General features: G+C 34.9%; 1 protein-coding gene across 1 annotated transcript in view; it reads right to left on the reverse strand.

The window, feature by feature from the left end:
- LOC114335697 (serine protease filzig) overlaps nt 1–18,005 on the reverse strand; it is a 379,563-nt gene that overhangs the window by 21,324 nt on the left and 340,234 nt on the right. The window contains exon 4 of the mRNA XM_028285979.2: nt 1,273–1,508. Within this exon, the coding sequence (XP_028141780.1) occupies nt 1,273–1,508 (236 nt within the window). The remainder of the gene's footprint in view (nt 1–1,272; nt 1,509–18,005) is intronic.

Consider the following 18,005-nt stretch of genomic DNA (forward strand, 5'->3'; position numbering starts at 1 on the left):
CAAACAAATTGAATGAAATTATACCATTAGCAGAACAACAACAAGGTTTTAGGTCGGGAAAGTCATGCACTGACGCTATATTTGTAGTGTGGCAAGTTCAAAAGAAATCGTTGGAATACAACAAACCGGCATATTTATGTTTCGTGGACCTTAAGAAAGCACTTGACAGGGTCAGATTAAAGGACGTTATCCATTTGATATACTCGAGAGAGGTATCTCTAGAAATAATTAAAACGATCAAAAACATCTACCAAAACAACACAATAAAAGTAAATGTGGAAGGTGAACTAACTGACCTAATTGAAGCAGGCAATTAAAATATGCGAAAACTGTGGGGTTTTACTAGCAAAATCTTAAAGCAAATTTAATTTTGTAAAGAAAATCGCATATTCTGCGACGATTTTCTCCCTTATGTTATTTTACGAATATATAGAGAATTATTGACTCTCTATATTTTGAAAAACATTGGTATAAGGGCTACTGGTCCCCTTGTGTTTTAATAACGACCTAAGCCATATAATATTAATTGGCCAGTGTCCGTGATTTCCTCCTTTATACCATTTGAAAGTATGTGAGTTTTCACGATAAGAAATCTACACAAAAAAGCATACTACGGATCATGAAAAGGAAAAAATTTACCTTTGAAAAGTTGGGGAAAATAACAAAAATTCGATTTTAAGAAAATCAGGCCAGGTTCAACTCTAAATTTCCTTCTATTTTTGCTTATATCATATGACATTTCCATTACACATAAGGCGTAAGGAAAAAAATTCAATATTTCGTATTGAAATCCGTCTATATAATAAGAAAACAAATTCTTTATGAATATCTAATATTGCCTTAAGTACACCATTTTTATGTTCTACGACCCAAAATACATATCGAAATCACGTTCCGGTTCATGAGACATTTCGGTCCCAAAATTTAGTCGGTCATTGAATCGAGTAAGACGATATCGTACCTAAAGAAGATTTAATTTTTTAACGACAGGGGGCATCTTCGTATTTGACTATATCAGTGAGACATTTTAAAAATAAATTTACCGAATAATAAAATATTTAATTGATATTTTGGATCGCATTTTTTGTTACAAGTTTTTTACTTCAATTTGAAATTTGAAAAATCAATTTACTTTTTTTGTACCAAGTACACAAACAAACGAATCAAAACGATTTAAACGAAAACCCAAAGGTAGATAATCAAACTTACCAATACATTTCCAGCTTCACTTACCTGAGGTTTTTTAAGAAAAGATAAATATATTTTACTAACCTCGCAAGAATCTTTCTGTCCATTTGCATACCCTGCACATAGGAACGAATCTAGTATAACCTTCGAATGTCCTGCTGTCCTGAACATCTCTTGACATACAGGATTTTCCATAATAGGAACTTGGACTTCTTGGAGCACAGATGGTACTCCACCTCCATATTTAAGGCGGCCCCATCCTGTAACTGTGGCCATGCGCCCTACGAAATCTTCGTTATCTCGTGGAAGACAGATGGGAACTAAAAAATAACCCCAAATAAATAGGTATATACGGTATGCGGTAAAATAAACAGTACTGAAATTCGTATGCCTCAAATTTGTATTTGTCAGGTACCGAAACGTACTGAGTGGTATGGTGGTACTCCATCCTCAGGAACGTCCTAGGCTAGTGGGGGTAGTTACCCCCTATGATAGGGGTTGATGAAGTAGACACTATGTGCTGAATACTTATTTATTTACCAACTCTAAATACCACAGTAACTAGTTGGTGCGTTTGAGGTCTAACTGTCTAATAATGTATCTGAATCACGAATGATAATTGATAAAAGAATGATCCGCGATGTTTGGCTGTATCTCTAAATAAACTTACCAATACATTAGTGTTATTATTTTTAATGCTGACACGGCCTGGCCGTGAATTATGAATAATACTGAATAGCTGACAAAGCGTTATTTAAAACTAGTGCACCTGTGTTGAGTAATCGGTGTCACCTAATTATTTAACAACAAACGTGATGTTTGTTTTGTAAGATATTTAAAAATTAAATGAATATGTCTTACTCTTATTTTGGATGCTAATAATCCTGTACATGCTTACCCTTCCGGGAAAAAATTTTTGACTACCGAAAAAGAAGAAAATTTTTCTAGACAACGCCACCAACCAATTATTGTGTTTTAATCAATACAAAATTAAATATTTATTTCCTATAACTAATAAGCAAATACAAAGAGAGAAAAAAATGTTCGATATCAACATTGTTCCCGTTTCACTTTTCACTCACTGTGTCCTCGGACTGTAAGCATATAGTCTATTCTTATGTATTTCCTTGATTTTATTGTTTTCCATTTTGATCTTACAATTAACGTTATTTACCTCTGTTATTGTGAAGGGGCCTACATAAAGACTATCAAACTTACCATTCTCTTCTCTTTTTACCAGGACTAGGTCTCCTATTTTAAAGTGTTGTGGTGTAGCTTTGGGCTTATTTTTTTCTTGACGCTATTTTTTCTCTTCATTGATTTCATTACTTCCAGTGATTTGACCTATCGTATCTATGTACCCTATGTCCCATGGTTTCGAAGATGTGTCCGATATCACGACTTCTTTGACATGTGTTCCTTTTGGTTTGTTAATTTGACATTCATGGCATTGCTTAACGTATTTTCTTACGTCTTTTTCCAAATTTTTTCATCTGAATCTTGCTTTTAGCTTCTTTATTAGTCTATTTTTCCTTAAGTATCCTCCAAACATCGGGTGATTATGATATGCCTCTATTAATCTACGTTTTTCTTTGTCATCTTCTATTGGTTCTGGTACTTCACATATGTATATTTCTACATTTTTCAATATTCTGTTTCCTTCTTTAATAAATTCATCAATTGTGCACAATTTAAAAATAATATCGTTTACGTATATCTTTACTTACGAAGTTCCTTATAATCAGCCGTCAATTATGTCAACATCAAAATGCAAGACTAGCATATAACAACAAAGATGTAGAGCCGTAAGAAAGTTTAAGTACCTGGGAACCTGGCTATGTGAAGACTGGATGTCGGATATGGAAATTAAATGTCGGATAGAAAGAGCCAGAAGTGCATTCATGAAATTCAGAAACGTCTTTACGAACTCTGAATTTGACCTAAACCTAAGATTAAGATTCACAAAATGCTATATATATATGTATATATATATATATATATATATATATATATATATATATATATATATATATATATATATATATATATATATATATATATATATATATATGGTCGGTGCTCCTATATGGCATGGAAGGATGGACTTTAAAAATAAACACAATGAATAAGCTAGAGGCATTTGAGATGTGGATCTATCGACGAATCCTTAAAGTTCCCTGGACCGCAAGAATAACAAATGAAGAAATCCTGAGAAGAATTGGTACAGAACGACAACTGATGTGCACAATTAAACAGAGAAAACCGGCATACCTGGGACACATAATTAGAAATGAAACATATCAGTTTCTGCAAACCTTAATTGAAGGAAAGATCGAAGGAAGAAGAGGAGTGGGCAGGAGGAAAATGTCATGGCTCCGTAATGTCAAACAATGGACAGGACTAAAAAACATAGGAGACCTAATACATACTGCAAGGGATAGATTGAAATGATTGAATCCTGTGGTTATGCTCTTGCTGCATTTTATTTTGTTTTTGGCCCTAATGCTCAGTCTTGGTGAGTTCTGCTCCAAAAGACAAAATTTGTAGTCTATGCCCCTCTAAATTATTTAGTACCTTTTTTACGGTTTGCTTGGGGGCATCTGGCTGTAGTGTGAGTTTACTTTCTTCCTTCGTTTGCCTTGATTCTTTTTACTTTTCTCTTGCTTGAGCTCGTGTTATAGCCTAGTATATGAGTGTTGTCTATGTATAGGTTCTTTAGTTGATGCAATGTTATTCTTAAAAGGCTGTCTGCTTAGTTATTTTTCCCTGTTATATACTCTATTTCGACATCGTATTCCTCTAAATCTAATCTGATCCTCGTGAGTTTTGAGGTTGGTTCTTTCATTGAAAATAAATGCGTTAGTGGTTTATGATCCGTTTTTACTAAAAATGTTGGTGCTCCATATAAATAACATTTGAAATGATTAATTCCCCAATGAATCGCTAGTAATTCCTTAATTATTATAGGTTTATTATATTCTCCTTTACTAAAACTTCTTGATGCGTATGTTATCGGTAGGTCTATTCCGTTATAATCTTGACTTAAAATTGCTGAACAACTCTCGTTGGATGCGTCTGCCGTTAGGATGAATTGTTTATTGAAATCTGGATATTTTAAGATTAGTGGTTTCATCAGAGAGCTTATTGAATGCTTCTTCACATTCCCCTGACCAAAAAAATTCTACTCCTTTTCTCGATAATCTGTTGAGTGGTCTACATATTTCCGCAAAATTTTGAATAAAACGTCTATAGTAATTACAAAATGCTACGAATCTTTTTGTCTCTTCTGCTGTCGTAGGCGTTGGGTATTGTTCAATCGTTGCATATTTTGCTTTATCTGGTGATACTCCGTCCGGAGAAAGATCATTTCCTAAATATGTGACTTCTCTTCTAAAAAATTGACATTTTCCTGGGTTAAGTTTCAAATTGAATTTTAGACATAAAATTCAATTACAAATACATTAAATTATTTAAAAATGAGTTTACGCTAGAAACATTTTTTATTACTTTGGAAATTTAATATTGTTCTGAAACTCTTTTCTTTTGCCATGATATCCAATTAATATTTTATTTGGGAAGTAAACCACAATACAGTCGGGGTGTACGAGTGTTTTATAGAGGTAGCACCTTTTATTGGAACGACCACATCAAACGTCATAGACGGGAGATCGTTTTTGATAACTGGTCCTCATAAGGCACTCAACTCTCACTTATGGCTCCACGTGCCACATCCCGGGCAACTGCATTGGTCTGCAGGCTAAACTAAGTGAGGGTAGCCAGACATGGTGATAGGTTGGACAGTGGCAGCTGGCTGTTACAAAACTGACCGTGCGGCGAGAATAATAGCCACAGAAACGGCACACATACAGCGGTGCAGAAGGCAAAGGGAAAGCACTGCACTATTTTCCCAAGAGAATTTTTTCCCATAGCGATGACAATTTTGGTAAGTGAAGATGGAATGTGTAGCGACCCGACTCACGCTCGGCGCCATCTCGGTTCCGGATCGGATGGTGTGAAATTTGCTACCGGCTGCCAAGGTGTGAGGGACCAGGCACTTGGCAAAAATTGTGCGACTGAATCCAAATTTTCATTTAATTTAAGAAAATGTCAGCGAATTGGTACATGGAACGTCCAGGGACTGATCGAAAACCCTGTAAATTTACACATTATTGAAAAAGAAATGGCAGACCACAATCTTTCGGTACTGGGACTCTCAGAAACTCACTGGAGAGGAAAAAGGTATTTTAAAACAACTGCTGGCAACGTCATCTATTTTTCAGGCCCAGATAACAAAAGTACAAATGGAGTCGAACTAATTGTACCCTCTAAACATAACGACTGCGTAATTGGATATAATACTATTGATGACAGGATAATATCCCTTAAAATGAGAATATCCACCAATACCCCACACCTTGTCCAGTTATACGCTCCTACAACAGCTGCACAAGAAGAAGACATCAACAGGTTCTATGGTCGTCTAGAAGAAACTGTTCGCGCTATTCCTAGTCGTGAACTCGTCATAATTTTAGGAGATTTTAACGCCAAAGTGGGGTCATCTAATGAAAATATTGAAGGAGTGCTGGGCAAAAATGGACTGGGACAGAGAAATGAGAATGGCGACTGTCTAGTGGAGTTCTGTGTAGAACAACATCTTACAATTACAAACACGTTATATCAACATCAGCCACGGAGATTATACACATGGCGCAGCCCAGATGGACGAACAAGGAATCAAATAGACTACATACTAATAAGATCAAGATGGAAGTCGTCGTCCATCAACTGTAAAACATATCCTGACGCAGACTGTGGAAGCGATCATAAACTCCTGGTATTGAACGTTCGACTTCGTTTTAAAGTCCCCAAAAGAAGACCCCAGAAAAAAGTCATGTCTCTAAGTCCATCAAAAATCAATGACTTCCAACAAAACCTAGAAGATGCTCTTTCTTTAGAGCAAGTAGATAGTGACTCTGAGAGCACTTGGATCTATCTCAAAGACAAGGTAATCGAGGCTGCAAAAAACTGTGAGGCAGCGGTTTCCACCGGCCGTAAGCCATGGATATCCGATAATACATGGACTGTGATTCAACGCAGAAAAGAACATAAAACTAGATACGGAAGAAACGATGAATACAGAGCGTTATCGAGAGAAATCAGAAAACAGTGCCGCAAAGATAAAGCTGATTACATCTCTCAAATATGCAGTGAGATAGAGGAACATGGCTGTCGAAATGAACCGATGGACTTATTCCAGAAAATCGAACTCCTTACCAGAGAATTTAAACCTCAAACGTGGTCTGTAATACATAAGGAAGGTAATTTAAAGACCGATACTGATGAAATATTGGAAACATGGCGAAAATACTGTGGCGAGCTATATAAAAATAACGAGGTATCAGCGGAAAATCAGTGGCATTGTGACTACCCTAGAGAACCTACTGTCTTACTCGCTGAAGTCAAAGATGCAGTTAAATCACTAAAGAGAAATAAATCCCCAGGCATTGATTTAATACCATGTGAAATACTACAGTTACTAGGTGACAAAGGATTACATATCATCCATTCTATCTGTGTAGCTGTTTGGAATTCAGGAAAATGGCCATCTGATTGGTGTACCTCAATTTATATCCCACTACACAAAAAAGGAACTACTACCAGATGTGAAAACTACCTCACACTGTCACTAATAACACATGCTAGTAAAATCTTGTTGCATATCATCAAAAACAGATTAAAAACCTATCTACATTACCAAATACCTCAGGAACAAGCGGGGTTTGTAAAGGGTAAAAGTACAAGGGAACAAAGCCTGAACCTGAGACAACTCATTGAAAAGTCTAGAGAATTTCAAGTACCTATGATTATATGCTTCGTTGACTACCAAAAGGTATTTGATTGTGTAAGCTGGATAAATCTGTGGTCAATTTTAATAGAAATAGGCGCACCAATGCACCTGGTGACACTTATTAAAAATCTGTACCAGTCTAATATAGCGACAGTATGACTAGATCAGAAGTTCTCAAACCAATTCAAGACCGAGAGAGGTGTTAGACAAGGATGCGTGTTGTCACCTGACTTATTTAACATTTATGGTTAACATGTCATGAGGATGGTTTTAGAAGGATGGGCTGGTGGAGTAACAGTAGCTGGTAGGATAACCTCCAATTTAAGATTTGCTGATGACACTACACTTATAGCAGCAAATGAGCAAGAAATGTTTGATCTTCTGCGAAGAGTTGAGTACGAAAGCAATAAAGTTGGTCTGAAAATCAATAAAGCTAAGACAAAAATAATGGTGGTCGACAGATTTGACACTATTCAACTGACTAACATATTACAGGAATACCAGATAGTAAACACCTTTGTCTATCTCGGGTTTAGTATAACTAACGATGGTAACTGTGAAGCAGAAGTTCGGAGACGTATTGGTATGGCAAAAAATGCGATGAGTCGCCTAACTAAAGTTTGGAAAGAAAGATTTATCTCTCAAAATATCAAGATGAGACTGGTGAATGCCCTTTTATTCTCAATATTTCTATACGGAGCAGAGACTTGGACCCTTCGCGCATGCGAGCGCCAAAAAATTGATGCCTTTGAGATGTGGTGCTAGAGAAGAATGCTGCGCATACCTTGGACAGCTCATAAGACAAACGTTTCCATTCTAAACCAACTCAATATTAAAAAAAGGCTGTCCACAATTTGTCTGCAACGAATTCTGTAATTCTTTGGTCACGTGGTTCGTAGAGGTGACGACAGTTTGGAGAGATTAATTGTTTCTGGAAACGTTCCGGGGAGAAGATCAAGAGGACGATCACCAACTAGATGGTCTGACCAAATAAAGCATTCAGCTGGAAACTCATTCTGCGAAGCTCTTAGAGCAGCTGAAGATAGAGACCAATGGAGAAACATTGTTATGAATATTGGAAGAAATCACGATCCTCAGTAATGGGGAAACGACAGGAGAGAGAAACCACAATTTAATTTTGAAATTAAACTTATTTGACGTTTCGACTTTCACTTAGGAAATCGTTATCAAAATATAAAATGGAAATCTAATCCACAGCCTTTTAAAAATCCGGATTTAACCATACGGCTGACACTCCCTCTAAGGGGAAAATTGACTCATCCCAGATACCTACGGTATCAAAAGGATTGAGCTCTGGTGGGACTCTTTCCATGTTATCGACCCCTAGGTGACTTGGTATGCAGGTATATCGCCCAAAAATTTTCGTACACTTCTGGCCGTCGCGAGTAGTACAGCTTTCTACATGGTCTTATAAAGATATTCATTGATGCCCAGCTTTTTTATGCTTTCGAGGAGGGTCTTCGGAACGACTCCAGTAGTAGACATAATAATCGGTATTGTCTGGGTACTTTGTATCCTCCATTGTCTCTGTATTTGAATTTCCAAATCTCTATACTTGGCGATCTTTTCAGTAAATTTACTACGTAGATTATTGTTGTTAGGAATCTCCACATCAATGAGTGTATTTAATCTCGTTGATTTATTGACTAATACGCGATCTGGTCTTTTATGTGCCACTGTTTGGTCTGTGAGCACAGTACGGTCCCAGTATAGTTTATAGTTGTCATTCTCAAGCATACTCTAAGGAACGTATTGATAATGTGGGAGATGGTCCGTTTGAAGAAGTCCCAGTTTGATAGCTATCTCTTAATGAAGGATCTTTCCAACTGAGTTATGCCGTTCCTTGTATTCAGTTGCAGCAAATGCCTAGCAGCCCCCGGTAATATGTTGGATGGTTTCTTGGGCTTGACATCCATATCGGCATCTGTCGTTTTGAACCTGAAGATCTTTGACGGTAATAGCCAATAATGAAACTTCCGTTTCGGGGAACATATTTCCTGATGCTAACCAGTAGTTCGACGATATATTGTCGACATATTCTTGGCTGACCTCATTGGGATGTCGCCCGTGCAGAGGCTTACCCATCCAGGCGCGCATTTTTTCGTCCTTAATAAGGTGGCTTATGCGCATTTCTGGTTCCCTCAGTTTGATCGGTGTTGTGTTATCTACTGCGCAGATAGCGCGATGTAGAGTAGATGTCTCAGCCTGCATCTGAAAATAAGTTCTTAAATTAGCAATTTGTTTATCTAATTGCTCACCTTTATCCATAAGTCCTCTTTCTCATAAATTCCGTGGTAATGTTGTTCTTTATACTGCACTTTGAGGATGGTGTTTTTGTGCCTTTGTGAGGTGTGTTCTTACTTTTCGCTGAAGATTCTCTATGTCTGTTTTGGTCCACTTAACAATGCCAAATGAATAGCTAAGCGCGGAACATGCGTAGGTGTTTAGTACCTTAAACGAATTTCTACTGTTACGGTGTGAGCGAAGCTGCTGTTTTACCCTTCGTATAAACTCCGTAAATATCTCTGTTTTCATTTGTTTATGGTCAATTTTCCGAGCCTGCATTACTCTAAGATATTTATACATATCCTTTTCACCCATGGCCTCAATGTTCTTGCCATTTTGCATATCGAATCCTCCGGGCTGTAATTTTCCTCTGACTATATTTAAAACACGGCTTTTGTTTAGTCTGAGGTGCATACTAATATCATTAGAGAAGGATTCTACAGTTTTTAGAATCTCATCTCGTTTTTTCGAGTGGAAGCCATTAATTTTAAATCATCCATATACAACTGATGATTAAGCTTCGCCACCACGCTGTTGTTATTTTTGATGCTAAAATCTGCGTTCGCGGAGTTCAATGGCTGAGAGAGTGGGTTCATAGCTAGACAGAACCACAGAAGACTCAACAAACCTCCTTGAAACAGGCCCTGGCTGATTGCGATATTTTCAGTTTCCATGTTATTTTCACTAGGTATTTGAAGGTGAATTCTAGTCTTCCACTCATTTGTATTATGCTCTAAAAAGGTCACTGTATTATCATCGACATTATATTATATTCTCAATATATCTATAAGCCATTCATGCGGCACTGAATCAAAGGCCTTCTTGTAATCAATTAAAGCAGTAAAAAGTTCGTCTTTTTGGAATATGCCTGGTTGGAAATAACTGAGTCGATAATGAGTTGTTCTTTGCAACCCATGAGACCCATAGCGCATCCTTTCTGTTGAGGCTCTTTGATATTGTTCAGAGCACAGTGTTGGTAGATACGGCGGGCTACACATGATGTGACCAATTTATACAAAAAGGGAAACAAGTAATTGGGCGGTATTTGGCTGGATCTTGGGTGTTATTTTGATCCTTCGATATGAAATAAGTGGTTCCCTGAGATGGGAATGATGGTATTTCCTGCAGATTAGAAATAACATGATTAATTAATGTTGATAAGCAATCATGAGCACTCCAGAACTTCTTGATCCAAAAGTTTTAAACTTCGTATGGTCCAGGCGATTTCAAGTTATGAATCTCTTTGATGATATTTGAGACTTATTCAGTAGTGAAGGGTTCATAGAGAGTAGTGATGTAGTGTTGGCAGGTCTGTGTTGTATCTTCTATCCATCCAGCATTGTTGTTAAGAGCAGCTTGTGCGGAAAGTTATTATTATTTTCAATAAAATAAATATTTCGAAAACTATTAATTTTAAAACTAAAAAACCTTTTACAATCTCTTTAATATTAAAAAAATATATTCAAATGACTTTAATGTACAGGATGTTCTTATTATCATCCTTAGAGGTATGCATTAAAAAAACATATATATCAATATATTTATAAGCCATTCATGCGGCACTGAATCAAAGGCTTTCTTGTAATCAATGAAGGCAGTAAAAAGGTTCCTCTTTTTTAAATATGCCTGGTTGGAAATTACTAAGTCGATGATGAGTTGTTCTTTGCACACCATGGAATCCTTAGCGCATCCTTTCCGTTGAGGCTCTATGATATTGTTCAGAGCACAGTGTTGGTAGATACGCCGGGCTACACATGATGTGACCAATTTATACAAAAAGGGAAGACAAGTAATTGGGCGGTATTTGGCTGGATCTTGGGTGTTATTTTGATCCTTCGGTATGAAATAAGTGGTTCCCTGAGATGGGAATGATGATATTTCTTGCAGATTAGAAATAACATGATTAATTAATGTTGATAATCAATCATGAGCACTTCAGAACTTCTTGATCCAAAAGTTTTGAACTTCGTCTGGTCCAGGCAATTTCCAGTTATGAATCTCTTTGATGATATTTGAGACTTCTTCAGTAGTGAAGGGTTCATAGAGTAGTAATGTAATGTTGGCAGTTCTGTGTTGTATCTTCTATCCACCCAGCATTGTTGTTAAGAGCAGCTGGTGTGTAAAGTTATTATTATTTTCAATAAAATAAATACTTCGAAAAATATTAATTTTAAAACTAAAAACATTTTAAAATCTCTTTAATATAAAAAAATTCAAATGACTTTAATGTACAGGATGTTCTAATTATCATCCTTACAGGTATGTATTAAAAAACAACTTTGGTTAATTCCATTGTTCTGACTGACCCTGTATAATCGAAAAATAATTTTTAGTTATAGATGTCTTTAATAAAATAATATGACCTATGTGAATATATTGCAGGTGTTACTATATAAAATAGGCTATAAAAGATTTTGATCTTTTGAAATCGCTGTAATAAAATAATACCCCATCCCCATTCTCTATATATTTTTTACGTTCACAAATCCTACAAATACCTAAAAGTTTTTGTATAGAAAGCTTTTAGAGCACGATATAACAGCAATATTATATAGATTCCTTTTCCTTTTTATAGTCTATGTGGTGTAGGAAAATATATTTTACAGACGTTATGAGCTGTATAGAGGTTAATACAAATCATATTTCAAAACACGTAGGGTAGAAATGGGATAGCTGCCAAGGTTTAGCTTAAATGGCGGTTATAATTTCTTTAGATTTTACAAAAGGATACAATAGAATAGAATAGAAACATGTTTATTGTCGCTGAAAATTTTTACAATTTTATGGACAAAGCTAACATACAGGCAAAAGAAAAATAATATCAATAACAAATAACAACTACAATTTCCTAAAATAAGATAATAAATCGTCAATGTACAGTATAATAAGATATAAAAGCAAAAACAAAAACAATTTATTGCAAAATTTATATAAATTGCAAATTGAACATACTTACAACAAATAAATAAATAAATAAAATGCAACATTAGGAACTGACACGTTTAAGCTACTGCGTATGAAATCCAATTTTCTTAGTTATTCATTAGAAAATTCTTCTATTTTCTATCGTCTTTTAGATAGATAGGCTTTTGTCATTTTACGGAACTTTAAGTCATTTAAGTTGTAAAGGGAGATGGTTGTAAAGTTTTTTTTGCGGAATATAGTATAGATTTCTTTACTAACTCAGTGGACGGGATCGGTAAATAAATATCAAAGATTGAATTTCTGGTGGAGTAAAGATGATTGGACCTTGCGGGAAAGACATGAAGGTGTTTACGAATTAAACGAACCGTTTCTAGAATATATAAAGATAGTCCTGTCGCCAGCGGGGGTACAACGGCCTTCTTAATTCAGATGGACTTACCCAAGTTTTTTTTATGTATTTTGGCCCGTAGAATACGAATTTTTTGGGTAACAGTTGATCCGGATGTCGATAAGATTGTTATAAACAAAGAAGTTGAGGAATTACATAACAGCGATTTCTCGCAAAACAAAACATTTTTTTGTATTTTTTGGGTCATTCTAACCAAAAAATGTTCCTACAAGTTTTTTCGTAGGATGCATAGTTTTCGAGATAAACGCGGCTGAACTTTCAAAAAATCGAAAAATTGCAATTTTTGAACCCGAATAACCTTTGAATAAAAAATAAAATAGCAATTCTGCTTACCGGCTTTAAAAGTTTGAGTCAAATTATATCTGTTTTGAATATTTGCATTGCTAAAAATTTATTTTTTGATTGTTAAAAAAAGCTATAAACACATAGTGTTTCCCGTGCCTAATACATGCGTTTTAATGCATGCTACGTAGAAATAGCCCCGCTTGCACTCTTATCTCCTCTACCTACTCGTTTGATTTTAAATGAGAAATCATTGAAAACATCACTCAAGCACTAGGTGTTTATAGCTTTGTTTTAACAATAAAATAATAAATTTTTAGCAATACAAATAATTAAAACCGATATAATTTGACTTGAACTTTCAAATGCGGTAAGCAGAATTGCTATTTTATTTTTTAATCAAAAGTTATTCGGGTTCAAAAATTGCAATTTTTCGATTTTTTGAAAGTTCAACAGCGTTTATCTCGAAAACTATGCATCCTACGAAAAAAATTGTAGGAACATTTTTTGGTTAGAATGGCCCAAAATATACAAAAAAATGTTTTGTTTTGCTAGAAATCGCTGTTATGTGATTCCTCAACTTCTTGGTTTATAACAATCTTATCGACATCCGGATCAACTGTTACCCAAAAAATTCGTGTTCTACAAGTCAAAATACATAAAAAAAACTTGGGTAAGTCCATCTGAATACAGGAGGCCGTTGTACCCCCCCTGGCGACAGGACTAAGATGGAAGTGTTAAAATTCCGCGATCTCTGAAGTAACTTCTGCAATGTGTAGATCTTCTGAGGCCAAACAGATATCTTATTGCTCTTTTTTGCAAATTAAAAATAACATCAAATTGGGCAGATGTACCAGAATCCCAAAAAGGAAGACCATATCGAAGCTGAGACTTGAACAACGAAAAATATGTTATTTTAGAAGATGCTAAATTGAGTTCCCTTGAGACAGATCTTATTGCATAGCAAGCTGAGACGAGTTTCTTACTTAACGAATCGATTTGAAGGGACCATTTGAGGTTGCTGTATAAAAAATACCAAGAAATTCAGAATCAACGGTACTGATTTAACTGTTATTAAGAGGCAAAGGTTGAAGAGCTCCTTTATAGAAAAATGCTACTGTTTTATCTACGTTAAAAGAGAGTAAATTAGAGTCAGACCAGGTCTTTATCGTTAGTAGATCCGAAGTTATAGTTTCATGAAGAGATGCAATAGTTGAGTTTCTCCAAGTGATACTGGTATCATCAGCAAAAAGAAAAATTTTTCTATCGATTTTTAAATTAGTGATGTCATTTATAAACATAAGGAACAGAAGAGGACCCAATACCGAACCTTGTGGTACTCCACATACAATGCTTTTGAGACTAGAGTCAGTATTATTTGCTCTAACTAGTTTTCCTATTAGTCAAGTAGGATGCAAAGAAATACCTCGAATTCTATAGAAATTTAGTTTTTTAATCAAGATATGATTTACACAATCAAAATCTTTGGCATAGTCATAGAAAACAGTGGCAGTGTAACGATTATTGTTTAGTGCTCGGTAAACTTCATGTAGTACAGAAAACATGGCATCAGTGGTACATTTATTAGTTAAAAAGCCGCACTGATTTTGGGATAAAATGTTGTTATCAACGATAAAGGATATAAGCCGAGAGTTTTAATGAGTCAATAATTTTGGAGAGTACCGGTGTAAGGCAATAGGTCTATAGTTGCAGGCATTAGATTTTTCACCACCCTTATGAACAGGAATAATAATGGCTGTCTTTAGGCACTCTGGAAATATACCTTTTTCGAAGGAATCATTAATTAGTGTGACGAGGATTTCCAACACATTTTCTGTGAGGTTAGAGAAAATTTTTATAGATATTTCATCAGTACTACAGGATGATTTGCTTTTGAAACTACAATGATGATAACTACGAAGTTTCTTACAGGTGATACAGTATTTATTTTATTTTAAAATTAGTTATTGATTATAATAGATATTTGTATAACACAGATTTTTAAAAATCTTGTAAATGCAAAACTAAATGGAAAGGATATAATATCGAATGGAACACAAAAAATTATCTCTTATGCGGATGATTTAACAGTTGTAGCAGAGAAGACTTAATAAATAATAACTTAAACAAGCTGGATGTAGAAGCGAAAAAGGTGAGATTAGTAATTACAGTGGAACCCGCTTATTAGAATAGCCTTCGTGCCAAGCAGCACTATTCCTATAACCGGAATATTCTAATAACCGATCATTGATGGCTAGTAGAAACGTTTCGGGACCGCAAATTTCTATTCGTTAAAGCGGGATATTCCTATAAACGGTATTCTACTAGGTGGATTCGACTGTAATAAAAACAAAGTCAAATACATGAAATTGAACAGAAAAACTGACAGACGACTTATAACGGGAAAATATAAATTTGAAGAAGTAACTAAGTTCAAATACCTAGGAGTCATAATAGGAAAAAGCAGCAAAGGTAGAATACAGGAGTGAATCCAGAGGGGTAATCTAACTTTTAAAAGGAATAAACAATTACTCAAATCCAAAAATATCAGCAGAAAAACATAAATCAGAATGTATAAGTGATCAGACCAGTTATCACGTAAGCAATGCAAACCACGACGCTGACAAAAAAAGATGAAGAAGATCTAAGAAGAGTAGAAAAAAAATATTGACATCAATATTGGGACCAAAAAGAACAAGCTACGGAATAACAAAAATGAACACCAATCAAGAAATTCAACAAGAAATGGGAGGGGAGAACATAGCAAGATTCATAAAAGCAAGACGACTAGAATAGGCAGGCCACATAATGAGAAGACCACCCACAGAAATGCTAAATAAATCACGAACTGGACACGCCCGAGACTAAGAAAAAAAAGAAGAACCATGATAAGATGGTGGAACCAGATAGAGGAAGACATGATAATAATGAAATTAAAAGACTGAAAGACCAGATTTGATGCAGAAACAGAAAAATTGAAAATATATAACCAACGCTGCAAAGACACATATTATATAGATATAAGAAATAAACCAAACAGGAATAATCCACTGGAAAATGATTACTATATGCCCCGGCAATGCCATAATCAACTAGGACTGAACGGCTATGATGATGATTATAATGATGGTGGTAAAAGCCTGAGATTAAAAATAAGGATGTCTTAAAGATGTCTGAACTCATTTTGTTGCTACATTGGGCTAGCTAAGTGAAGATAATTGTTGTAGTCATGAGTATTGCAAAAAATTTATACAGCCAGAATTTTTTTTCCGCGGAAAAAACGATATTCTATATAATAAATACATGTTGGTTATTAGTGGCTTTAACTCCCGTGTTGGTGATAACGTAACACCATGGATAAAAATAAAAATGAAACTAAGATATCAAAAATGAAAATGGTATGTAACAACCTTGTATGTTTATTTTCTCAGACAATCTTCCAAAAATTGAACAGCAAAAACGCAATTCTAATACATTTTAATCAAGACCAAATAAGGTAAGTTCACGTCCTCATATATGTTAATTTAATTAACTTTAATACTTTTTTATGACGCGGAAACATAGTTTTTAGGAATATATGCAAAATACTCCAAAACATCAGAGTCTCTTCAATTCCTTGGTGAAAAATAGTGTAGAGCTGCAGAATTGCTCATCACTCATCACTCAAGAAATTCAAAGTTGAAACAATACTTATAAAACATATAAAACAAGAGCTTATTTCGGTTATGTTACAGACGTTATCTCTATCTCAACAGACATAAGTTCATATTTCATGTAGCTATCCTGTTTAGTTCAATAAATTCATTTCATTCACAATAGTACTTTTAGTATCAGCTCTATTATAGCTATATACCTGTAAACCTTGTTTTCGTTCAAATAAGCAAGTCTATTATTGGTATGTTCTTGTTGTTCACTTTTTCTGTAAGTATTGACATTGACAAGCAAAGCCTGCTGCATTTTTTTGATGGATTTGCTCCACATTTTTCTTCATTTAGCAGTAATTTTGATATTTCTTCTTTTTGTTTTCTTCATTTAGTTGTAATTGTAGTAATTGTAATATTGTTTGGTGTTTTTAATAGAAGTAATTTTAACAATATTTTGACATAAGAGACTGTGTCCCATATATGTCATTAGTTAATTGTAAATAGTTTGTGTAAATATAGAACAGTGTTTTCTATTGTTTTATTTACATAATTTGATATTCATACTTCAAAAAGAAAGATTTATCTCCGCTGGCACTGCAAACAGCTGTGACAAACAACTCAATAACTTTTAAGATGTCATGAAACAAGACTACTTTAAATAAATACCTGCACTTCCTGTTTGTTTAGTCATAAACAAGCGAATAAGTGTATAATCGATAAACAGATAATCATAGAAAGTTGAACTCAATAGCCAATAACGATCACGGCACACGGCATCGTAGCTGAATCATCTGGATTCGCAAAAGTTTATAGTCTTTAAATTGTGACCTCAAATCTCTATCTCTACTTTCACTCGACAAATTCAAGTTCGATTCGGATTCGCATCAATAGTCGCGGCTATCAATGGTGTATAAATGACTTGAGGTATTTGGTGTACGTTTCTGGCGTATTAGGTTGAAGTTCATTGGTGTGTCAAGGCCATTTTTGTTCTACAAGGATGTAGAACATTTATTGTGTAGAACACAATTAATTAATAAAAGGTTGGTCTAATAGTCTAATGTAATGTCTAATAGGTTTGTGGCATCTTGGAATATTTGAGTAATGTCCACTAAGGATGGAAAAAACTTACCGGTTATAACCTAAAACCGGTTTTTTAATTTTCGATAACCGGTTTTACCGGTTGTTTTTTTGTCCCGGTTATAACCGGTTTTTCCTTTTTAAAGTAATAACCGGTGAAAAACCAGATAAGTTATTATACCTCTGAGAAAAATAATGAATTCGAAGAAAAAAGATTGTTTGTTTTAAATTCATCAACATTCTTCATTTCTTTAATGTTAATATTAGTTAATGACTCTTACACCCACAGAAATGTGTTTAATGTGATAGGCTGAATTGGCCATTT

The sequence above is a fragment of the Diabrotica virgifera genome, chromosome 6 (assembly GCF_917563875.1).
Source record: "Diabrotica virgifera virgifera chromosome 6, PGI_DIABVI_V3a".
NCBI lineage: Eukaryota > Metazoa > Arthropoda > Insecta > Coleoptera > Chrysomelidae > Diabrotica > Diabrotica virgifera.